Source organism: Haliotis rufescens, unplaced genomic scaffold (assembly GCF_023055435.1).
Source record: "Haliotis rufescens isolate VD_foot unplaced genomic scaffold, xgHalRufe1.0.p SCAF_6, whole genome shotgun sequence".
Lineage (NCBI taxonomy): Eukaryota > Metazoa > Mollusca > Gastropoda > Lepetellida > Haliotidae > Haliotis > Haliotis rufescens.
In genome coordinates, this window is record NW_025964334.1 from 20,520,178 (window position 1) to 20,546,558 (window position 26,381).

Below are 26,381 nucleotides of genomic sequence, written 5' to 3' on the forward strand. Positions count from 1 at the left end.
CACATATCATGCTTTATTGTATCTCTGATTCAAGATCTTTACATGGTTGTGTGCTCTGTGTGATACACTTTCGACATTTCGGACACAATGAGCACATGTTGTAGCATCATCTTGGACTACTAACGTTTTACATCGAACGAAGGGGAGATGAGGTAACCAGAAAATGTATTGTAACTGTTGGCTGGAGTCCCATGCAAATATGCAGTCCTTGCTGCTTCCACCCACACCTGGTCGCCAGTCTTCAGATGAAGGATAATGGAGTTCCCAGAACCCGTGTAACCAGTTCGTTGACAATAGGCGCTCGCCACTTTGTTGTGGTTGTGATGGAGCTGCAGGTATGCCTCTTTACCACTTTGAGAAATAGCATGGAAATGAAATGCGTACACTCCACTCTGGGGACAATAAAATATGCCCATTGTCCTGTTATAGACGTTTCCAGTGTTGAGGAGGATCTGCTCGTAGACAATGGCTTGTCCTTGAGCAAAGGTAACATCGCGCCTAATGCCTGCTGAAAAGGCAAGCTGGTAGAAGCTCTCACCACCCACAGCTGAAAGTAATGTGTTCATTGTTACTAATAATCAACCAGCAGGTGAATAGTTTTAATTTGGTAAACCCTTTCAACACCGTCACATATAAAAAAACTAAATATTAATTTTTTTTTTATTCATGCGACATTGTAATAGAGGAAGGAATGTATACCGAAAAGGATAAGCATGACCTGCTCTACCGGTAGCACCCGCCATTCGCACAATTTGCATGAGTGAGTGAGTTATATCACGGTGTTTCAGCTTAATGTGGGAGGAAAGCCCGATGTGATGCAGGTCTCAGACGTTTACCTCTTCGGTGAAACCCACGAGCACGGGTATGGTGCTGAGACACCTAGAAACATAATCGTGGCCAACCGCGATTCGAACCCAATCATAGGTTTCTGGTCTGCCCAATGGACGCAACTCTGCACAGCGAATCGCGGCGCCTTAGACGACTTGGCCCCCATGCCCCCAAATTTGCGTGAAAAAGGAAGTACGTATTGCCTGAAGTCGCACAACAGTACTCCTGCCATGCAACGGCGACTCTTTTAATAAGTATGTTCGTTTTGCACTTGTAGCACAGGTCAATGGTTCTGATCTTATGATGAAACGCGGGAACTTCAGTCCACCAGCAGAAACACCGACTCCGTTTAAATGAAGTTTTAGTAAATCTGTGAAGACACAAGATGTTATGTAAACCACGTTTCCGATACAAAATACCAACAAGGAACACGTCAGGAACGGATAAAGCGACATATCGTAAATGGAAATGACTTATGCATGTTCGCAGCACATTTTGAATTGAATTACATTTATCAGCAAGGACCGTCCACCAAGTGGAGGTACAGAATCAGCTCATCTCCGAAAGTGTTACTAACAGGGATGTTTATATAGCAAATAGGTGTCAGTGCAATATAGGATCATGGTAGGCCTGCATCTGGTTCTGCACGATTTAGGCATGCATTTGAAAATGCAGGATCATAAATGCATATGTCACACACCCTGTGACATGTTGTGAAAATGATATTGTGGGTGAAAATAACACTAGAGGAAGATTTTGATTCGCATGAAAAGCTCAACCATAGAGTTGTGGTGTATGCACACACGCAAGCTATAACATATGTACAGCCAACTGCAAATGGGGCATACATGGGCAAAAAAAAAAAAACGAGACTAAAACTCATAAAAAATGTAGCGCTATTAGGGAATAATACACTTGACGGACATGAATGTCATCTTTTTTCGCGGTTGGTAGAAGCGTATCTTCATATTACCAGTGGTCGTTGAGAAAGTGTGATGTCTGATGTGACAGGTGTTTCCCGCAACTGACGCACAGAGGAGGCAACAATCACGAAGCACACTTGATGGCAATGAAGTACACACGCGGCTCTCACGCACTGATAGATAACGATGACTCCTTATCTTCTGACAACACGACTGTGTAACATATGCGCTATCGATTTGAGGAGGGAGGGGACAGGAGTAATAATGTTAAAGTACCCTGTGAACAATATATATATATTTCCAACTTGTCAAAACTCCTTTATGCCCACACGAGGTGTAATAAAAACTTTAACGTAGTCATGGGCGACGAACAACAGCAGTATTTGTGGCGTCATAATGCCTATGACGTAACAGTTAGTGACAATAGAGTGGTACATTATGGTGTAAATGCGCAAATACACGTTGTACAGTAAAATTGCCACTACCGCATTCATCAATTTGTTTGCTTACATTTATACAACTTACATTTGGATCACGAATTGCTGTCTGTACACATACCAGTTTGTCCAATATAATGCTCACCACATCCCGCACATGGTAAAACATATATAACACCTTTACTGCGGCAGTTCATGTTGTTTTGGACTGTAAATAATTTACATGTATCTTCGCAAAATTGAAATTTTCAGTCTTTAATTATTATTGGGCAATTTTCACATCGGGGTGTGTGACATTCTGTTACACTGATGGTACTTGTATTTTGTATGCATTTGGATGAGAATTTAGGCTGTTTAGTGCTTCGTATAAGTTACTCTGGAGTATAACTGTGACGTCATAGGCATTATGACGCCACAGATACTGCTGCTGTGCATCGCCTATGACTACGTTTACGTTTTCCCTAACCTGTAGAGCTGTTGAGCGGTGAAAGATCTTGTGTGCATAAAGTAGTTTTGACAAACACAGATATCTGGACTGTTTTTGTATATTTAATGCTTATGCACCTGCCTGGGTGTGGGAAATAATCCAAATTCATTCAGTGTGCACTTATTGGTTGTCAGCACAACAACGTCCTTGTGGGATTCACAATAATCGGCGGCCTGCATCACCTTGGCTTTCTGCCTTCAAACGCTAAAGTTAAAACGCTTCATACCTTCATACCTTCATATATTATTTCCCATACCCAGCCGAAGAGAAAATTGCCGCGCCGTCTGACATCCAACAGAAAGGCCTGAGCACCAATAAATTTCTTAAATTAAATGAAGTAGGGAGATTGGGTAACTGAATGTTTTTTCCGAAAAAGGTTATATCATAATTACATCAGGACAGCTTGCCGTACAGAATGTATTGTGAAAATAGATTGCTCGGCTCCTTTCAAGTCCTGCAAAACTCTCTTCAGCCACCCACTTTCCTTCTTCCCATCCCTATATCAATTGGTCAGTCCCAGAGAATTCAACACAGGTTTTTGTGGGGGTAGATCATGTAAACTCATTAATAATGTCGTTGTTTAAAACACCGAAACGAAGCAAAGACAAATTGTATAGCCCCAAGGTAACAATACAGACAAATAGTCACATGAGAAGCACGGATTCGATACACGTGTATGTCTGTACGATGTGTGGGTCACAGTGAACCCTACTCTCCCCGTAATGTAACTATTATGACATGCCGTGATACAACTGGAATACTGTGCCAAACTGTTCCAGTTTCTCCCGGATTATAGTGAAAGGTAACCCGTTGTAAGTTGGACATGTTGGATGTCCTGTAAGAATGTGTTGTGAAAATACATTTCACGGTTCATTTCAGAGAAAAAAATGTGTTTTGAAGCAATGACCATTCACCTCAACCCCTCTAACCAAGAGGTTTAGATCAGCAAAGAAATTGTGAAATGATGTAACATTATACTAACCTACAAGGGTCACCAGCAAAATGAAGATAGAACATCGAGTCATCTCTAGAGTGTTACCTACCGCGTCATACACTGGGGCTTATATTGAGTATGGGTGTCAAATGTAATCAAGAATCTATAACCTTCAAAGTGGAAAATAGCACTTCACACTGTGTCGTTCACACCTCGGCCGCACGTTTCACAATCGCTGCAACATATGGCGAGTAAAGATAACATGAGTATTCAGTTTTATTTGAAACACGCAGTCGTATTGGGATACTCAAAAACAAGCCAGTCTAACTGTTGTTCTATTGTTGTATCACGTGTCTGCGTATCACTGAAATAAGAATGTACACGGCAGTTCGTCAAATTTGGAAATATCTGCCGAGCCTTAGACGCTAGGTATATTGTTTTTGTTTTTTTAGAACCATAATGTAACATCACAACAACAATGACAACTTTTTTTGTAGGGAGACCTCGCTAAACTATGCCTGACTGATTGTTACTGACAAACAAGGAAACAGAAATACGCCTTCTGTGAAACGCCTTGACCTTTCATATCATTTCAAACTTTTTTCTATCATGGTCCGACGATTAATATATTGTACTGTATATTGAAATATGACTTTGTAATAACTCTTTTTTACTTTTAATAAAATTTGATTTCTGTTTTAAATTTGATAGAAACGGTTAATTTGTTTTTTTTTAATGCAATGATTAAACCTGCTTCCAGATGTAGTGCTAAAGATCTGAATAAAACAGATTTGATGAGCATATGATATTCATATTGTTTAGAGGATATCTGACATTATATTTGATGGATGCATGGTACTTTATCATGTCGTATGATCGCCTACCTCTTCTAATAAAACATGCTGACAACAGAGTGTGTTCACACGATCTGACATAAGAACCGTCATCCACGCACATACATATGCAGGTATACTGTATCTGTTGCGGCAGAGCTTATAGTGAGGCACGGGTGGCCCAGTCGTCTGATACGTCGTCATTCGCTGTGCAGAGTTGCGTCCCTTTGGCACGACAGAAACATATGATTGTGGGTTCGAATCCAGGTTCACCCCGACTGTTCCTAGGTTTGTCAGCACCATACCCGCGCTCGTGGGTGTCACCAAGTGGTAAACGTCTGAGACCTGCATCACTTCGGGCTTTCCTCCCACATTAAGCTGACACGCCGTGATATAACTGGAATACTGTTGAGAGCGGCGTTAAACCCAACTAACTCACTCACTCAGAGCGTCACAAAAGATGCTACTGACTAACGAAGATCTATGTCGGTTCTTGATTTCGTTGCACGCAAAGAATATCGAAATATCCTGACCATGACACACGAATATCGTCATGTCATTTTCTTCTTCTGATTAAAATGCAGATGCAAAAACAGATATAAGTCCAGCCAGAAGACCCATGACTGTATTAAAGTGATTGTTTGAGTGAGTGAGAAAAATTAACATAAACATAAAAATCACTTTGCGTGTGAAGGAAAACCTGGATAAACTACCCTTGGCTAAGTGTTTCTGATAAAAAATGGAAACTATATAAATATGCTGAATTCAGTATACGGCTGACTTGTTTTTATGGGTTTTGCAATGTGAAGATAAACGTAATGCATTTCTTCAAGTATGAGTGAATGAATTAAATTTTAACGTCCCATCATTATATTCCGCCCAATACGGTCGTTTTTTCATGTAAATTGTGTTTAATCGTGTTACGTAAATATTAATGTTTTACTTCTACAACCTGAAACCAGAGGCAATATTTGTATCTTTAAAAGTCCGAAAACACTTCCGTGTGTAACGGGTGACACCGATGGGGCAGGATACGCTCACCTTTTCGCGAACACCTGGTATCATTACTATTTGATAAAGATTCGTAAACACATGTTCATGATATAGTCGGAATCGCACAATCGACTCTGCTTTATGCAGAGATTTCTATTAGAAATGGTAAGGGTTTTGTCGCTTTATAATCAGGATAAGAATATTGCATTTGCATCCGTGTGTACTTCTTGATGTCATCTGTATCGGAAAGGAATGTCGTTCATGGAGTGGTTTTGAAATGACAGTTCAATACGCATCGCACTGATAAACAGTCGTAATGTAAATATTCAGCTTTAAAGCTCGTCGCAACAACACCTAGTTCGCTTCCTCACATGAAACCCAGTCAGTCACTTATTCGGAAATCATCTGAAGGGAAGGAGTGTAGTATTTGGTAAATACACGTCAACACGTTAGTGATAAAATATAAAATAGCTTGGATGTAGCACATGTTACATATCAGTTCAAAAACATAGCACCCATAATAATTTGTTCAAAGGTCCATAGAATATGAGATAGCATCAGTTGCCGTTCACACTGCACATATGTAAAGCACACCAACAGTACTAGTGCACGCGTATGTGACAAACCCATTACCACAGATGCACTTTATTGATTTCGAACTTTACTTCGCAATACACACGTACGGTAGACGAAATAACCTGACAAGCATATTATATTCCTCACCTGCTTTTTGTTCCTGCTTGTTAAAGGTCGTACGTTTTGTAAACGATTTTTGACAACGAAGCATATTATATTCCTCACCTGCTTTTTGTTCCTGCTTGTTAAAGGTCGTACGTTTTGTAAACGATTTTATAGAGCGAAAGTTGGTACTTCAATGCATAGAATTATCCTCACTTACCTATAATTCTTTTGACACATGATCAGTTAGTTGATGAACAAGTAGTCCAATCTAATGTCAAGTTTAATATTCACGTGTTGGCAGGGGTCTTAGTTACTATATATGTTCATAGCACAGGATGTACTTGGTAGAAGTTAAATGTTTTCAGTGGAATCAGTTGTTCTGTTGGTGTATATTTAAGATGTTAGTAATTCAACGTTTTCGTTTCCATGTAACCATTTAAGATGTTGTCATGTGGCAAACACATGGATGGCTGTATTTTGTATGGCTTATCATGGATTCATTCACCATTTACGTTATTCGTGTTTGTTTGTTTGTTTGTTTAACGCCAGTTATTCCAGTTATATGACGGTGGCCTGTACACAATCGACTCTTGACAAGACATTACATGATCATCGATCCCCACAATTGGGATACGATGACATGCACCAACTAAGTCAGCGAGTCTGACACCCGATCCTGCTAGTCGCCTCTTTCGACTGGAATGGGTTGCTGAAGATCAATTCTAATCGGGATCTTTTAAATATAAGTGTGTTATAGATATAGGTTGAGAGCAACTGTAGTCCATCTTTTACATAAACAACAAGAAAATGGAAGGACTGGAGTTATATTATTGTATTACACCCTTATGCCACGCAGTATCTGACAAAGTTCACTGTAGAAAAGGGGGCGGTCGCGTAGCCTAGTGGTTAAAGCGTTCGCTCGTCACGCCGAAGACCCGGGTTCGATTCCCGACACGGGTACAATGTGTGAAGCCCATTTCTGGTGTCCCCCGCCGTGATATTGCTGGAATATTGCTAAAAGCGGCGTAAAACCATAATACTCACTCACTCACTGTAGATCTGAGAACGATGGCGCAATGAGAAACTTCTTTACCATTCTGAGACAGAGCGTGGACTTGGAAGATGTAGATCCCACTCTGAGGACATTTGAATATTCCCGTGTCTGTGTTATATGCGTTGCCAACGTTCAGGAAGATGTTGCTGTTCCGAAGGACTTGGTGACGGGAAAGCGTCATGCCTCAGACCAGTTGAAAAGGCAAGCTGGTATACAGGTTTACCTCTCACAGCTGAAACCAACATATGGTTTACTTTACCATAGATGTATGTGGAAATGCGTATTATATGACCCGAGTAAGGGAATGGCCTCTATTCCCCTCGTTTTAGGGGAATTCGACACATCCACTCTGTTTCAAATGATGATTAAACGTAAAATATTCAATTAAGTTATGTTATTTTACTATTTTGTCTGTATCGAAAACAAGAACATTTATCGCTCCTCGGCACAGTAGCTGGTGACTCGCGAAAAATCAATACTGTTTGCAGCGAGTGAGTTGCGATGTTTCGTCAGTCTTCATGCTTCAATTCAAACACAAATTTCACTTTAACAATAGTCACAAGTTTCTCTGTAAAGATGTAAAACTGAAACACTGAACTGATCGATTCGTGAAACAAAGGTGAGCAACTCCCGCCATTTCATGTCACAGACAAAGAGACAGTCTCAAACTATTTTGTAAATTATGTTTCCGACTTTGAAAGTTAAAATATGTTTTACCCATCGTCGCGTGGTCATGCTTGGTGATGCTGATCACTAGATTGTCTGGTCCAGACTCGATTGCTTTTAAGCCGCTGCCCTATGGCTGGACATCGCGGTGTGGACAACAGACAACAAACGATTACCCTTTTTTAAATGAACATTTTTGTGGGTGCCGTATGCTACCAGTAGAGCACGACATACTGTTTTCACCAACATGTGCTGTCATGACTGACTTTCAGTGATCGATGTCATTTTCATCACTATTTTGCCATTTACGCCCGATGAAAACTTTGAAATTTACACAAAATCACACGAATTCGATAGTAATTCTTCACAGCATGCGGGTGGTGTTAAAGGTACCATTTTTCTGTATCTCAGAAAACGCGTAGGATTTAGCAGAAGTTTGCTTAAACTTTTATGATACGTATATAGTCTTTAAGGTTAAGTCAAATCAAGATGTGGTAGTGTTAGTATGCAAAAACTAAAAAAGAAAAAATATGAGTGACATAAACCTTTATTCCTTTATTATCCCCCGCCCAACAAAGTTGGCGTGGGATATAGAAACGGGCTCCGTCCGTCGGTCCGTCCGTCCGTCCGTCCGTCTGTCACGTTTCGTTTCCGGAGCATAACTCAGAAACCGTTCAATATTTTTTCATCAAACTTTGAAAGTCTGTCAGGTACATGCTGAACTTGTGCCTTTTGCTATTTAACAATTTTAAATACAGCCACGTTAGTGGCAAACTCTTGTTTTGACACTTTCAAGGGAGGTCATTTAATCTCACTGGACAATTATTTCTGTCAAGCTTATTGATTCTGCTTGTCATACCATTGTGATTTACTTGATTTCATTCATTCTTTGTGTATGAAACCCGCGGAGCGTCTTTGGGCTATTGGCACGATGTTTGTTTGTTTGTTGTTTTACGCCGCACTCCAATTCCAGCTACATGACGGCGGTCTGTAAATAATCGAGTCTGGACCAGACCATCCAGTGATTGATATCATGAGCATCGATTCACGCGATTGGGATCGATGATATGTATCAATCAAGTCAGAGAGCCTGACCACCCGATCCCGTTAGTTGCCTCCTATGACAAGCATAGTTGCCTTTTACGGCAAGCATGGGTTGCTTAAGACCTATTCTATCCCGGATCTTTCCGATGCAAACTGAAATACGACAGCGTGCAGTGGCCAATACGTTCAATGTTTCTGTCTGTGATTAGGAGACTGTGGAACAGGTACCAAAAAAGAGAAATATTGTCCATCGACCACGCCCAGGGCGTCAAAGGTTACACGAGAAAAGTACAGGATCAATATATCCGAAACCAGGGTCTACGAAAATGAGCTTAAAGGCGAATTAAATTGCTTCAACCTTTCATCAGGGTTCAGGACTTTTAGTTACGGGGTTGACGATTAGAAATCGTCTACATGCAGGTCAACTCCTTGAGTGTGTCGTGCCGCCCCTTAGTAATCGTCATATTGCCAACAGATGTCAATGATGTACACACTGTCGAAACATATGTCATGCTTCCAGATGAGCCCCGATACACTTGATAGGCGTGGTCGTGTCTGGCGACGTGGAAATGAACGTCAAGTCAATGTCAACCTGTGGCATCATAACCGAGTTGGCGGTGGATCGATTAAGGTATGATGTGGCATCACTATGAATGATGGAACCCATACTGTGCAACAAAGGTCACTGGACGGTGCTTTTGGGGCAACATACTGACATTCTCTCTTGTCCCCGTTTGCAAATCGGGTGGGTCGACGTTTTGGCTTTCAGGATGACAACGCCCATGCAAGAATCTTCAATGCTCTAGCAGCACAACATCCATACAATGCCACGGCCAGCAATGAGCCCAGACATTTCCCCAATTGAACTCGTCTGGGACATGATAGAGAGACGTATGCGTAAAGGTCAAAGGCCTCCGACCACGTTGTCTGAACTTGGCCAGTCGCTGAAAACGGAGAGGGACAGACTCCCTCAAATCGTCAATGGGAGACTCGTGCGCATTATATGCCTCGTCGAGTGAATGAAGGTTTGACAAATCGTGATGGTATTACGCACTGCTGGTCCAAAAACGTCAACTTTCAAATTTCCCATCGCTGGCGGTCATAACATCTCCTGTCATACTTACAGATCAGTCGTTATGTGTTCCCATTTACTATTGCTACAAACTAATATCTCTTACTATTTTTTAAATTTAAAGTTATTCCCGAGTATCTCCTTCTTATTTGAAAAGTATGTGAAAGCATCAATTAATTGTAATAATATAAAATACGAAGCCAGCGTGTTAGATGAGAAAGAAATCTGCCCCAACCATCAGTACTATCAACGTTTGGCTTGACTCCGACACCTGTTGACATATCCAATCCTATTTTATCCTGCATTACGAAAGCTGCATTCATTCCTTAATTCATTTGACATTTATCATTCAGCGTGGCTATCATACAAGTATCTTCTGAAGTTTACTGAGAAAACAATATGTTAAATGCTGGAAGGGTTCTGTACAATCTACATGACATTTGAATTGATCGGTAGAAGCACATCACATTGACAGCTTTCCTGGTCGTTTCAAAGATGGGAGAGCCTGATATGGTGGATGTTATTTCCAAATGCAACGAAGCAGTACAAAGTGTAACACAGAGGTGGGAGCAGCAGGCACACCCCTACACAGCTGGAGTAAACACGGATATCACGAACGTTTCAAATGTATAATCTGTCATCATGTTACAACACAGTCTGCTCCACTGACTGTTCTCACCTTGTGTATCATGGCTTTAACACTTGGCGAAGTGACATTCACGTTTGAAATGAAAATGAAACAATATTGTTTCAAGACACGTTACTGTTTTAACGACCTTTTACTACTACTACTACTACCACTACTATTACTACTACTACTACTACTTCTAAGAGGCAGTCCAGTGATTGACATCACGAGCACCGATCGATGCAATTGGGATACAATGTCATGCATCAACAATGTCAGAGAGCCAGATTCGATTAACTATCAACGTTTGTCTTGACTCTAAAACCCAAATGCATGTTCGTTCCTCGTTTGTACTGGATTCCAAAGCTACAAAAACACCTTACAAAGAGAAAAAGATTGCTGGGTCCATCAAATGTACCACTGATCTATGCAATTGGGATAAGATGACTTGCATCAACCATGTCAGAGAGCCAGATTCAATTATTTGCAGACCATATAGCTTGAATATGAATAACGGTGACGCTCCTAAATAGGGGTGTGGTCCTGGCCCAGAGCATCCTTCCGCACCAATCCTTAACAATCTCTTAGCAGATGAGTGTTTACTCACTCATAACCTGAAAGTTCTATCCTGGAATATTAACGGGATATCATCTAAACTCGATGATTGTAATTTCTGAAATATTTATCAGAGTTTGATATTGTGTATTTACTGGAAACGTTCAGCGATAAATTATTATCAATTCCACATTTATCAGAAAATACCCCTTATTTAGCAAAGGCACATAAAACTGCCCGTCATGGACGACTGTTAGGCGGTATGTATGTTTTTGTTAATAAGTCATTAGATGCATTGTGCACACAGGTAATGCTTGGTATTGACAATTCTGTTGCTCTAAGAATATCTAAACGGGTACTGCAAGCAAAAAGGATATTTTCTTGATAGGTATGTACGTACCACCAGAGGGGTCAACATACTGTACATCAAGTGGAAAAGGTAATGGTATTGAACTCCTTGAACAGTGGCTGGTTGAGAACCCAGATATCTTAGCTGACTGTTACGTGATTATCACCGGTGATCTGAACGCCAGAGATGGACAAAGTTACAACCCGCCTGCGAATTTATCTGACTTTACCGGTAACGTTTTTCCTCAAGAGGAACCGGTACCACTTAAAAATCGCAAGTCAAGTGACAATGTTACCAATAGATTTGGAAGAATATTGCTTAACTTGTGTTATACTTTTAATATATATATTCTTAACGGTCGAGTGTCTGGGGACGCCGACGGAGAATTTACCTTTATATCTGAGCAGGGTTCAAGTGTAAATTATTATTTTATCGCTGGAGTTGATGCTTTTCAGCTAGTGGGATCATTGTATGTAAACGACAGGGTTGAATCGGATCATATGCCATTAGAAATGTCTCTCATACATCAAGAAAAGCAACTGAAAATGTATAATCAGCAACATTCAGATGTATGTAGTGATAATTACAAATACGCCTGGAATCTAACTCTAGCTAATGCATATATCGAAAATATCCACTGTGCCTCCCAATATCTTTGTTAGCAGCAACACAGCTCGTGGATATAAGCATCGATCGCGCTCTCGAGTCATATATCCAGGTCGTTTTAACAGCAGCCGAATGTATGAGAAAGCGTAAATTTACAGGCGCTTCTAGTGGCTTTTTTTATATTCACTGTAAGCGAGCAAAGTATCGAACTCGCAAGACTTTAAGACACTTTCGGAAAAGCAAATCTGTTCAAAATAAGCGTCTTTATTGTGTTGAAATAAATAAATACAAGAGCATTTGTAGGCAGACAAAACAAGCTTATCAAGTAAAAAAAGCAGATATGTTAAAACAAACAACAAATAACCCTGCTAGATTTTGGAGGGTACTTAGGGGTATATCTACAGCACCCCGTCATTTTAACACTATCAGTCAGAATATGTGGTTTTAGATATTTCAGTGATATGTTTCAGTCCGACAGTATAAACCCCCCATGACAATCACATTGAAGACCCGCCTTTAGATGAAATTGATGATATTATACTAGAATCGCCTATAACAGAGGAAGAAATAGAAAAGGGTCTTCATCATATACAAAATGGCAAATCCGCGGGTATAGATGAGATTTTGATTGAAATGTTAAAAAGTACATCAGACAGTTTTATGCCTTTTTTTATTTGCCTCTTTAATAAGATCTACTACTCTATATTTCCTTCAGTTTGGACCCAGTCTATTATAGTACCGCTACATAAGAAGGGAGATATGAAGATTCCAGACAACTACAGGGGAATTTCACTATTAAGTGTTATAAGCAAGATATATACAGGTGTTATCAATAACAGACTTTCCAATTGGGCAGATCTAAAGTTGTTTTCAGAAGGGGAGGCGCCTTATATGCCAAGAAGAAATGGACATACAAAGACATCCCTCTGCCCATAGTTAACAGCTATAGGTACTTAGGTGTAATATTTTCTTCAACTTTCAAGATGACAAAGTGTATTGCTGATCTAGCAGATCGTGGAAAACCGACTTTGATGGAAATAAATATAAATTTGAATAAAATAGGAATGATTGATCCAAAAGTATATTTCAAAATATTTGATACACAGGTATTACCAATACTTTTATATGGGTCAGAAGTATGGGGTTACCAGTGGTATGATCAATTAGAACGAGTTAATCTTTTGGCAACAAACGCCAAATGCCATTGTCTATGGTGAATGTTGTCGCTACCCGCTTTATGTCAATGCGCAGGTCCGCATTATAAAGTATTGGTTAAAATTAACCCGAATGCATGAAGGGCGTATCCCAAGAAAAGTAAACTGCACCAAATTAAAAAATTCACAATCCTAAAATGTTAACATTTTGACCAGTTATCATTGTGTGCCCTTATTGTGTATTTAAACAGTAATGGCCACGTATTGTCTTCAGATAACACCCGTTTTGTGCAGGTGAATCGATCAAAATTATGTGCACAGCACTATAGTGGCAAAAGTGGTTTTTCACGTGCAACTGGTCACGTGGCCATAATACCGCACCTGTTTTCAGCCATACTTGTTAGCAGTCATTAACAAACAAGAAAAACACAAGAAAACAAAAGTCTTTACGGCCATTTGTCATGCCACGCCTTTCAAATGTGCAACGTGAAGGTGCAATTGGCATGTTGCAGAAGGCAACGTCCGCAGCTGAAGCCGCAAGGACGATGGGTTGTAGTCGACGGACTGTTTATGATTTACAGACGCGTCTACAGCAAACGGGTACCACCGCTGATCGCCCTCGGCCAGGTCGACTACGTGTGACGTCACATGCAGAGGATCGTCAGATTGTCTTACGTAACCTCCGTAACCGATTTTTGACGGCTACATCAACCAGAAATGAACTGTTAAGGGGTAGACTGAGTGCGCAAACTGTTCGAAACCGTCTGAGAACTGCTCACCTTCAAGCACGACGGTGTTGGCACAGCGACACTTACGATGGCCTCAGAGGAATTGGAATCAAGTCGTCTTCAGTGATGAATCCCGATTTAATCGTCGATTTGCTGATGGTAGGGCGAGGGTGTGGAGGCGCCGTCATGAACGTTTCGCCCAGTGTTGTGTACAGGAAGGTGACAGCTTTTGAGGCGGAAGTGTCATGGTGTGGGGTGCTTTCTATGCAATGCACGTTCCAGGCTTCTTGTCATCCGTGGCAACTTAACGCTGCTGCTTACCGCGACCAGGTACTGGCACCAGAAATTCTGCATTTTATGGCAGCACATGGACCCGGTTTGATCTTCCAACACGAAAATGCCAGACCCAACACAGCAATTTTGACAAGGAATTTCCATCAGAATGCGGGAGTCAACGTCATGGACTGGCCGTCAAGGTCTCCCAACCTCAATCCCATCGAACACGTCTGGGAGTGCTCTTGGCAGAAGTCTGCGCACTCTCCAGAACCAACCATAGAATTTGCAAGATCTTGGCACCATTTTGCAGCAACAATGGCGTCGTCTTCCCAATCATGTGTTCACAAGCATCACAAGGTCCATGCGGAGGCGTTGTGTGGCAGTTGTCAACGCACATGGTGGTCATACACGCTACTGATCTTGTTTGCCATCAGATTCTCGTGCTGGGGACTTATGATTTAAACTGTTGATGTTATTACCGAATACCGTAGGTGCTTGGAACAAATTATGGTTACCACCGTTAATTAAAATCCTTCTTTGGACATTAATGATTAAAAATTACCTTCTCTGATACATTTGTCCGTTGTATATCATATATGGGATTACTTTTTAAAATGTGAAGTTTTTAATTTGACTCAGTATATATAACATGTTGATGTATTTCGACAACATTGGTCGTAATACTTGGGTAGCATCTGTTCATAACAAAAACAGTTCGCATGGTTTGGGATGTGTATGGTTAAACCAGTCTGTTGGGAACAATAAAGCTTTCATTGGGGTTCTTAAAACGTGTCTTGTAGATGAATTTCGTCAAAACTGGATGTCAACACTCAACAGTAGTACCCGATATATGATGTATAAAGAATATAAAACACTGTTTCAACCTGAAAGATATTTGAGCATTTACAATGGCAAACATGTACGCAGTGTTTTTATTAAATTAAGATGTAACGTTTTACCTTTTTACGACAGAACGAGGGTAGATGGCAATCTATTGAATCATGTTTACGTATGTGTCCTGTTTGCAATATGTCTGTTGCAGATGAAAATCATTTCGTATTGATCTGTAAACATTATACTGAGCTTCGTAAAGTTTATTTGCAAGAATTGTATTGAAAGTTTCCAACAATATATAAATTCAAAAAGTTATTGTGTACAACTCAGGATGAGTTATTAAAACGTCTGCAATATTTGGTTTATTATGCGTATAAACAAAGACATGAAGTCTCTGAAAATCTATGTAATGTGCTTCACATTGTATTATTGGCACTGCATTTTCTTGTATATGGGCCAAAGGCCTACACACAAATAAACTAATTTTGACTTTGACTTGACTTTGAATATTGCTGAGTGTGGCTTTACACAGCAAACTCATTTACTGTTAACGCTTGTCATAGAGATGCTTCTCCTCACGTGCTCTCTGGGCTAGAACAGACGCCTATACAGACGCCTATACTAAGTGTTACAGTTTATTCATTTCAACTTGGGTTTTGAAACAATGCATCCTCAAAGATCCGGAGGTGTGATCAGATTAAAGAGTGTGTGATTACATGCACCAAAACTGCCAACAGGAGTGGCCACACTTATAAATCATTTATCTCACGATTTTCTCACTTCCATATGTTTCTTTACTCTCATGCGATCCCCGTGGTAATGCTGGTAAATTGCTATTTGCGGCCTTAAAAACATTTACTTCAGTTAGAATACTTATGTCAGCCCAGGGAGGATAGCTCGAAGTGATGGAGGTATTAGACGTTTACCCCTTTAGTGAAACCCATAATCATCTTTGACAATATGTTGTCTACACACTACAATTTGTGAAGTTTGAGTTCCTTTTTATATGGGGTCGGTCGAGTGGTTAAAGCGTTCGCTCGTCACGCCGAAGACCCGGGTTCGATTCCCGACATGGGTACAATGTGTGAAGCCCATTTGTGGTGTCCCCCGCCGTGATATTGCTGGAATATTGCTAAAAGCGGCGTAAAACCTTACTCATGCGATGTCCTTTTTATATTTTCCAGTCTCATTTTTAAGCTGGTGGGGAGAACACCTCAACTGAACAAGTGCAGTCCTATATTTTCAAATGGATAGTTTTGCAATTAATTTACACAGATAATTAAATATGGACACATTACAATGTGTTTGAATAAATAAAAACATGTGTCATACTGCATGAAATTACCCAGTTAGATATGGATGGTTATTTCATACTGATCGTAATCGGTTGTTGCCCAAGTCCGTTATCCCAACGTAGACCTTTCTGTCTGTCTGCCTTGTTTAATGCCACACTCAGCAATGTTCCTGCGTTCCTACTTCAACTTTCCAACAGTCAACTTTCCCTTCATGTCGAGCAATATTCCAGCAGTTCCAGCCTTTGGTGTTTACATTTCACAACTATTGAGATACAGTCGAGCGTGCTCTTTCTACCAAGATTTCAAAGAGCGCCATACGACTCTTGCTCAGAAGTTGTTTGATCAAGGTTACAACATTCAAGGCCTCAGTAAAGCTTTACAAATTTGACGCATTAGTGACAAAAATCATGCCCAATGCAATTCCCTATTTTGACTTGTAGCATATGTTCCCCTGTCTTTTTAGGTGAAATGTTGACTTGTCTTTGCATGTGTTTGTGACTGGTGCCACCGTCGGGGCAGCATACGCTCATCTTTTCGCGAACACCTGGTATCATTACTGTTTGATAGTGATTTAAAACCACATGTTCATGATATAGTCGCAATCGTCAATCGACTCTGCTTAATGCAGAGATTTCTATTGGATATGGAAAGGGTCGTGTCGCTTTATTCCAATCCAAGATTGACGGTGATTCTGTTTCTATTAACTTCATGGTCTTTCTGAAGATGTCTCATCTTTAATTTCAAACTTGAAGCCGCCTTGCATCCTTGTATAGGTCATTGTGACATGTCTTGTAATGTCATTCCTCATCACATAGACTATGTAATATATACATGTACTTTCAGAAATCACAATTATAGATGTCCATTCAAACTAATTGTGTATTTGGGTCAATGTATCAATGTATCAATGTGTGTGTGTGGGTGTTGGTGTGGGTGTGGGTGTTGGTGTGGATGGGTGGATGGATGGATGGATGGATGGATTATCGATAAACATAATGATAGTTACGTTTGCCTATGTGTATATGTCGACTTTGAGATGACTAATAAAAGAATATATGATTCACTTCATTCAGTTGCATTGCGGTGTGACTGTTGCGGCTATCAAGGACCCTTTTACGTCCGCTTCGAGCAGTCGATATCTCAAGTTTTCGTGTGTCAATCTCGGTAATTTAAAGCTTATGGAAATGATAAACAGATGATTCGCACGTACAATATTCATAACCTCACCATCCCAATGACAATGAATTAATGAGTAAACAAGGTCGCTTTTAACAGTATACATACTATATCATGCAAATCACCTGCACCAGGGGCGGTCGGGTAGCCTAGTGGTTAAAGCGTTCGCTCGTCACGCCGTAGACCCGGGTTCGATTCCCGACATGGGTACAATGTGTGAAGCCCATCTCTGGTGTCCCCCGCCGTGATTTGGCTGGAATATTGCTAAAAGCGGCGTAAACCAAACTCACTCACTCACTCACCTGCACCAGCGTGGTACTGTCAGAAAAAGAATCGCTGCAGCATATGTAAATCGTACTCTTATCTGTGGTGGGGCGGTCGGGTAGCTTACAGGTTAAAGCGTTCGCTCGTCACGCCGAAGACCCGGGTTGGATTCCCGACATGGGTATCATGTGTGAAGCCCATTTCTAGTGTCACCCGCCGTGACATTGCTGGAATATTGCTAAAAGCGGCGTAAAACCAAACTCACTCACTCACTCACTCACTCACATGCACTAGCGTGGTACTGTCAGAAGAAGAATCGCAGCAGCAGCCTATTCCACTTGGTGGCCACCCATATATCATGCCATGTTAGAAGTAAAGACAAAAGCTTCAGCTTTCAACTGCATTTTAGAAGTGTGATCAATGATAGCATATTGTTTCCGTAAGCAGATGGAAACAGTCAATTGATGTCTGCATTCACATCGAAATCGAAATCAAGGGCTACCATTCCCCAGGATGTGATTCGCATACTCGTCTCTTCCATGGGCAGGAGATGTCAGGCCGCTCTCGAATCCAACGGCGGACATACCTGTTATAGATGGTAGCTGACCTTCACCTTGGACTTTTCCTATGTACCGATAACTGAGATGACTACAATCACCAAGTGTTCTCTCCACAACAGTTTGGCTCAAAACCTTGTACGGCTCCTCACTCAAATCTGGCTTTGCGTTTCTTTTTTTAAGAATATATATAATGCTTTATTGTATCTCTGAATCATAAAATGTACAATTGTGTAATACAATTTCTTCTTTTCGAGCACTACGATGTGGTAACATCATCTAGGACTACTGACGTTGTACTACGTTAAAGTTTTCATTAGACCAGAACAGACGTTGAGTGGCAAAAGATCTTGTGTACATAAAGGAGATTAAAGCACAAATATCTGGACCCCTGAACTCCTGAATTGGACTCCTATGCTTATACACCTGAAGAAATCCATTGTTTATATATATATATATATATATATATATATATATATATATATATATATATATATATATATAAGAATGCATGAAGGCGTTTAAGCTTTTAGCGTTTGAAGGCAGAAAGCCAAGGTGACGCAGGCCGCCGATTTTTGGTGAATCCCACAAGGACTTTGTGTTGCTGACAACCAATAAGTGCACACGGAATGAATTTGGATTATTTCCCATACCCAGCCGAAGAGAAAATTGCCGCGCCTTGAAGAGTTCCATCTGACTTATAGTCCAACAGGAAGGCCTGATCAACAATAAATTACTTAAATTAAATGGGTGTTAAATTAAACAAAATTCAGATTTTGTTGGGTACAGGGTAATCATGGTCAAGTACCGTATTGATATTTCATACTCTTTTCTGGATTTCGAGTTCTTTTGCAACTCATCGTTCTCATTTGGAGTCAAACGGACTGTAGTTATATGTTGAAATACGCTTTGTATCTGTTTGTTACTCTGGTATAGTTATGCTTCCTAGAGTAATGCTTTACTAACGTACATTGCATTGTTTAGTCTGTTGAGTAAAGGGGCCACCAGTCGATTATATAAATTAGAAATTGACATAGTTTTAACAACATGGAGCTAAACAGTAGTATGCAATAGAGAATTCTCTGTGTGATGTATCATATATTTGTTTGATCAATGTGTATACATATGTGTTATCACTATAGTGGACCTGGATGAGATGAATACATTTACTTTTGCTTTAACTCTATATCTACCACCCATCCGCACTTCCCCAGTTGCCACCCATCACTCCCACTCCATCTTCTCCAACTAATCGCCCTCTCGCCCAATGTTCTAATTCCACTCCAACTCCCATCCATAACCATCTTCCCGATGCAAGGGCATTAACTGACTATAAAAGACCAGTTCCTACGTGGAACATAACTGACGCTCTCTCTCTCTCTCTCTCTCTCTCTCTCTCTCTCTCTCTCTCTCTCTCTCTCTCTCTCTCTCTCTCTCTCTCGTCAGCGTGTGTGCATGGTTCACTGCAAAAAGTGTGTGCATCCCAGTTTATGTGACAAGGACAAATAGGTCATTCCCAAACCCCAGGACACATCAGTGTGAATGTGACACACACACACACACACTGGTCGCTTAAGAATAATCATACGGTGTATGAGTGGGGTATCCATGTTGAACTGGGGCGTGGTATCTCAGTGGGCGAGTGCTATAAAACTGGCATTAGCTCGATCTAGCATAAACAGACGCACGCACGCACACACATAAGCGTTTTCCATAGTATGCGAACCCTCAGATCGCGTACATCTCTCAGGGGGTATTCTTGTACTAAAATAGTTCCATGAGAAAGAACTAGTATATTAAAGGCAAACATATATAGGACGATATTCTTACTTATCATGCTATGATGTTAACAAGGGCAATCCTACAGCATCTCTCTTTTATAATTTCAAGATTCAAAGTGTACTGGAGGTTATTTGATTTCATGGTCTTTCTGAAGATGTCTAATCTTTAATTTCAAATTTGAATGACGCCTTACACCCGTGTATAGGTCATGGTGACATGTCTTGTAATGTCATTCCTCATCATACAGACTATGTAATATGTGTATGCTCAAGATTTGGGTGTTGCTAAACTTTTGTTACTGTGTATACTTTCAAATTAAATGATGTCAGGTTATGTCTCTTCTATGTCCCTTCTATGACCAATCAAATCCCATCTCGCATATCACATGCATTTGCTTCAGACCCGTTTTATTACAATATATATCTTTATTATCGATCAGATTGAATTCACTGAAGGCCGCCATTTTGTATGATTTGTTTGTTTGTTGTTTATTGCCCTCTCTCTCACTCTCTCTCTCTCTCTCTTGTTTATTGCTGAGTGCGGCGTTAAACAACAAAAATCGAAGCCGTACTTTGCATGCTTTGGGAGCTAACATTTTCTAAAACTTTAAATATGGTGTGTTTCGATTCCGAGCGAAAATTCCTGTTGAAATTTGTACAGCTGACTTACCGAATTTCTTGTTTATAATCAAAACACGCTTAATTGGTGGCGTCGATCAGCCCGCCCATCGTCACTTTTTTCACATAAGAATTTTTACATTCTTTACATAAACCTAATGGTATATTGGGTTTATCTACATTTGTTCCTCTCAGTCGATGGCACGGGTGGCTCAGTCGTCTAAGGTGCCGCAACTCGCCGTGTAATGTGGCATCCCTTTGGCACGCCACAAACGTATGATATTGGCTTCGCATCATGGTTCGTCCCTATTTTGTTTCTAGGTTTTTCAGCATCACACCCGTGCTCCTGGATTTCACCAAAGTGGTAATCGTCGGAGACCTGCATCACTCCGGGTATTCCTTTGACCATAAGCTCTCATGCCTTGATATAACTGTAACACTGTTCAAAGCGGCGTTAAACCCTACTTACTCCCTGGGCCCTCTGTCGTGTTCCGTTCACCATTGACGACCTGAGCTTTGTTTGTTTGTTGTTTAACGCCGCAGTCAGCAATATTCGAGCTATAAGTCAGCGGTCTGTAAATAATCGAGTCTGGGCCAGACAATCCAGTGATTGATAACATGAGCATCGATCTTCGCAATTGGGATCGATGACATACATCAACCAAGTCAGCGAGTCTGACCACCCGATCCCGTTAGTCGCCTTTTACGGCAAGCATGGGTTGCTGAAGACCTATTCTACCCCGGATCTTCACGGGCCGAAGACTTTAGCAATAACATACGCCGCACACATATCATGCTTTATTGTATCTCTGATTCAAGATCTTTACATGGTTGTGTGCTCTGTGTGATACACTTTCTACATTTCGGACACAATGAGCACATGTTGTAGCATCATCTTGGACTACTAACGTTTTACATCGAACGAAGGGGAGATGAGGTAACCAGAAAATGTAGTGTAACTGTTGGCTGGAGTCCCATGCAAATATGCAGTCCTTGCTGCTTCCACCCACACCTGGTCGCCAGTCTTCAGATGAAGGATAGCGGAGTTCCCAGAAGCCGTGTGACCAGGTGGTTGACAATAGGCGCTCGCCACTCTGTTGTGGTTGTGATGAAGCTGCAGGTATGCCTCTTTACCATTTTGAGAAATGACATGGAAATGAAATGCATACACTCCACTCTGGGGACAATAAAATATGCCCATGGTCCTGTTGTAGCCATTTCCATTGTTGAGGAGGATCTGCTCGTAGACAATGGCTTGTCCTTGAGCAAAGGTAGCATCCCGCTTAAAGCCTGCTGAAAAGGCAAGCTGGTAGAAACTCTCGCCACCCACAGCTGAAAGTAATGTGTTCATTGTTACTCAATAATCAACCAGCAGGTGAATAGTTTTAATTTGGTAAACCCCTTCAACAACGTCTCATATAAAAGACTATCGCTTCTGTCTTTAAAAAAACTAAATATTAATTTATTTATTTTTTATTCATGCGACATTGTAATAGAGGAAGGAATGTATATCGAAAAGAATAAGCATGACCTGCTCTACCGGTAGCACACGCCATTCGCACAATTTGCATGAGTGAGTGAGTTTGGTTTAACGCCGCTGTTAACGTTATTCCAGTTATATCACGGCGTGTCAGCTTAATGTGGGAGAAAAGCCCGTTGTGAGCACAAGCACGGGTATGGTGCTGACAAACCTAGAAACATAATCGGGGCGAACTGGGATTCGAACCCACAATCATACGTTTAAAGGGACGCTGCTCTGCACAGCGAATCGCAGCGCCTTAGACGACTGGGCTACCCGTGCCCCCAGTTCCCTTTGAATAATCTATATGATTCCAGCTTGTCAACAATCCTTTATGCAGACACGATCTTTTGCCGCTCAACGGCTCTTCAGGTGTAGTGAGTGAGTGAGTGAGTATGGTTTTACGCCGCTTTTAGCAATATTCCAGCAATATCACGGCGGGGGACACCGGAAATGGGCTTCACACATTGTACCCATGTCGGGAATAGAACCCGGGCCTTTGGCGTGTCGAGCGAACGCTCTAACCACTAGGCTACCCGACCGCCCCTCTTCAGGTGTAGTCATGTGCGACGCGCAACAGCAGTATACGTGGCGTCATTATATCTATGACATAACAGTTCGTGACAATAGAGGGTGTGTAAATACATGATAGTGTGAGTGCACACATACACATTGAGATTCATGAGGAGGTTTTGAAAATTATACTTTTGAATTAAGTTTAGGTTTCTAATGAACATCTATTCTTTTTTCCATTTGGAAATGTTTGAGATTGTTAAACAATTCATAAAACGGAAGGACAGTAAAATTGCCACTCCCGCATTCATCAAATTGTTTGCTTACATTTATACAACGTGCATCTGGATCACGAACTGCTGTCTGTGTACATACCAGTTTGTCCAATATAATGCTCACCACATCCCGCACATGTTAAAACATATTTTACACTTTTACTGCGGCAGTTCATGTTGTTTTGGACTGTAAATAATTTACATGTATCTTCGCAAAATTGAAATTTTTAGTCTTTAATTAATATGGGGCAAGTTTCACATCGAGGTGTGTGACATTTTGTTACACTGATGGTACTTGTATTTTGTAAGCATTTGGATGAGACTTTAGGCTGTTTAGTGCTTCGTATAAGTTACTCTTGAGTATAACTGTGACGTCATAGGCATTATGACGCCACAGATACGGCTGCTGTGCGTCGCCTATGACTACGTTTACGTTTTCCCTAAACTGAAGAGCTGTTGAGCGGCGAAAGATCTTGTGTACATAAAGAAGTTTTGACAAGCACAGATATCTGGACTGTTTTTGTATATTTAATGCTTATGCACCTGAAAAAATCACTTGTTTGTATAACTTATACAAACGAAGATTCAGCTTAATTTAAGCGAGCGAGCGAGTATGGTTTTACGCCGCTTTTAGCAATATTCCAGCAATATCACGGCGAGGGACACCAGAAATGGGCTTCACACATTGTACCCATGTCGGGAATCGAACCCGGGTCTTCAGCGTGACGAGCGAACGCTTTAACCACTAGGCTACCCGACCGCCCCGCTTAATTTAAGAAATTTATTGTTGCTCAGGCCTTTCTGCTGGATGTGAGATGGAACTCTTCAAGGCGCGGCAGTTTTCTCTTCGGCTGGGTATGGGAAATCATATATGATGGTATGAATCGTTTTAGCTTTTAGCGTTTGAAGGCAGAAAGCCAAGGTGACGCAGGCCGCCGATTTTAGTGAATCCCACAAGGACTTTGTGTTGCTGACAACCAATAAGTGCACACGGAATGAATTTGGATTATTTCCCATACCCAGCCGAAGAGAAAATTGCCGCGCCCTCCGACATCCAACAGAAAGGCCTGAGCACCAATAAATTTCTTAAATTAAATGAAGTAGGGAGATTGGGTAACTGAATGTTATATCATAATTACATCAGGACAGCTTGCCGTACACAATGTATTGTGAAAACAGATTGCTCGTTTCCTTTCAAGTCCTGCAAAACTCCCTTCAGCCACCCACTTTCCTTCGTCCCACCCCTGGGGCGGTCGGGTAGCCTAGTGGTTAAAGCGTTCGCTCGTCACGCCGAAGACCCGAGTTCGATTCCCGACATGGGTACAATGTGTGAAGCCCATTTCTGGTGTCCCCCGCTGTGATATTGCTGGAATATTGCTAAAATGTGAGGTAAAACCATACTCACTCACTCGTCCCACCCCTATATCAATTGCTCAGTCCCAGAACTTTCAAAACAGGTTTTTTGTGGGGGTAGATCATGTATTAATCTTTGGGTATCAATCTACTACTAATAATAGAAACGCATGGTTTATGAAAGAAATTAGTAAATAAAGAAACGTGAAGCAAGCATAAACACATTAATAATGTCGATGTTGGAAACACCAAAACGAAGCAAAGACAAATTGTATAGCCCGAACGTAACAATAAAGAAAATTAGTAACATGAGAAGCACGGATACACGTGTATGTCCAGATGGTGTGTGGGTCACAGTGAACCCTACTCCCCCAGTAATGTAACTATTATTACACGACGTGATCTAACTGGAATACTGTGCCAAACTGTTCCAGTTTCCCCCCGATTATAGTAAAAAAGTAACTCGTTGTAAGTTGGACATACTGGATGTCCTGTAAGAATGTGTTATGAAAATACATTTGACGGTTCATTTCAGAGAAAAAATTGTGTTTCGAAGCAGTGATCATTCACTTCAATCCCTCTAGCCCAGATCATCAAAGAAATTCTGAAATGATGTAATATTATACTTACCAACAAGGGTCACCAGCAAAATGAAGACAGAGCATCGAGTCATCTCTAGAGTGTTACCTACTGCGTCATACACTGGGGCTTATATTGAGTATGGGTGTCAAATGTAATTCAAGACTGCACTTCACAATGTGTCGTTCACACCTCGGCCCCACGTTTCACATCGCTGCAACATTAGCGAGTAAAGGTAACATGAGTAGTCAGTTTTATTTGAAACACGCGGTCGTATTGGGATACTGAAAAACAAGCCATTCGAACTATTGTTCTATTGTTGTATAACGTCTCTGCGTATCACTAAGATCAGAATGTACACGGCAGTTCTTCAAATTTGAAAATATCTGCCAAGCCTTAGACGCTAGGTATATTGGTTTTGTTTTTTTAGAAACATAAAGTAACATCACAACAACAATGACAACTTTTTTTGTAGGGAGACCTCGCTAAACTATGCCTGACTGATTGTTACTGACAAACCAGGAAACAGAAATACGCCTTCTGAGAAACGCCTTGACCTTTCATATAATGTCAATCTTTTTTCTGTCATGGTCCGACGATTAATATATTGTACTGTATATTGAAACATGACACTGTAATGACTCTCTTTTACTTTTAATAAAATTTGATTACTGTTTTAAATTTGATAGAAACGGTTAATTTGTTTTTTTTAATGCAATGATTAAACCTGCTTCCAGATGTAGTGCTAAAGATCTGAATAAAAACAGATTTGATGAGCATATGATAATCATATTGTTAAGAGGATATCTGACATTATATTTGATGAAAGCATAGTACTTTATCATGTCGTATGATCGCCTGTTAAGATGAAATGCATACCTCTTCTAATAAAACATGCTGACAACAGAGTGTGTTCACACGATCTGACATAGGAATCGTCATCCATGCACACATACATATGCAGGTATACTGTATCTGTTGCGGCAGAGTTTATAGTAAGGCACGGGTGGCCCAGTCGTCTGATACGTCGCAATTCGCTGTGCAGAGTTGCGTCCCTTTGGCACGGCAGAAACATATGATTGTAGGTTTGAATCCAGGTTCACCCCGACTGTTCCTAGGTTTGTCAGCACCATACCCGCGCTCGTGGGTGTCACCAAGTGGTAAACGTCTGAGACCTGCATCACTTCGGGCTTTCCTCCCACATTAAGCTGACACGCCGTGATTTAACTGGAATACTGTTGAGAGCGGCGTTAAACCCAACTCACTCACTCACTCACTCAGAGCGTCACAAAAGATGCTACTGACTAACGAAGATCGATGTCGGTTCTTAATTTCGTTGCACGCAAAGAATATCGAAATATCCTGACCA

General features: G+C 40.9%; 1 protein-coding gene across 1 annotated transcript; it reads right to left on the reverse strand.

Moving 5' to 3' along the window:
* LOC124151339 lies at nt 1-25,210 on the reverse strand. Its single transcript, XM_046523748.2, has 4 exons — nt 25,064-25,210; nt 21,679-22,105; nt 15,799-15,809; nt 1-547 (listed from the first exon to the last, which is right to left on the reverse strand). The coding sequence occupies exons 1-4, from the start codon at nt 25,104-25,106 to the stop codon at nt 120-122; spliced, it is 909 nt and encodes a 302-aa protein (XP_046379704.2). The 5' UTR covers nt 25,107-25,210; the 3' UTR covers nt 1-119.
* Between the last annotated feature and the right edge of the window lie 1,171 nt (nt 25,211-26,381).

Bases quoted from the DNA above. Each gene is read 5' to 3' on its own strand.
- LOC124151339 (XM_046523748.2), bottom strand. From the start codon at position 25,106: ATGACTCGATGCTCTGTCTTCATTTTGCTGGTGACCCTTGTTG. The intron at 22,106-25,063 runs GTAAGTATAATA...CATTACTTTCAG, and splicing joins TTTGCTGGTGACCCTTGTTG to CTGTGGGTGGCGAGAGTTTC.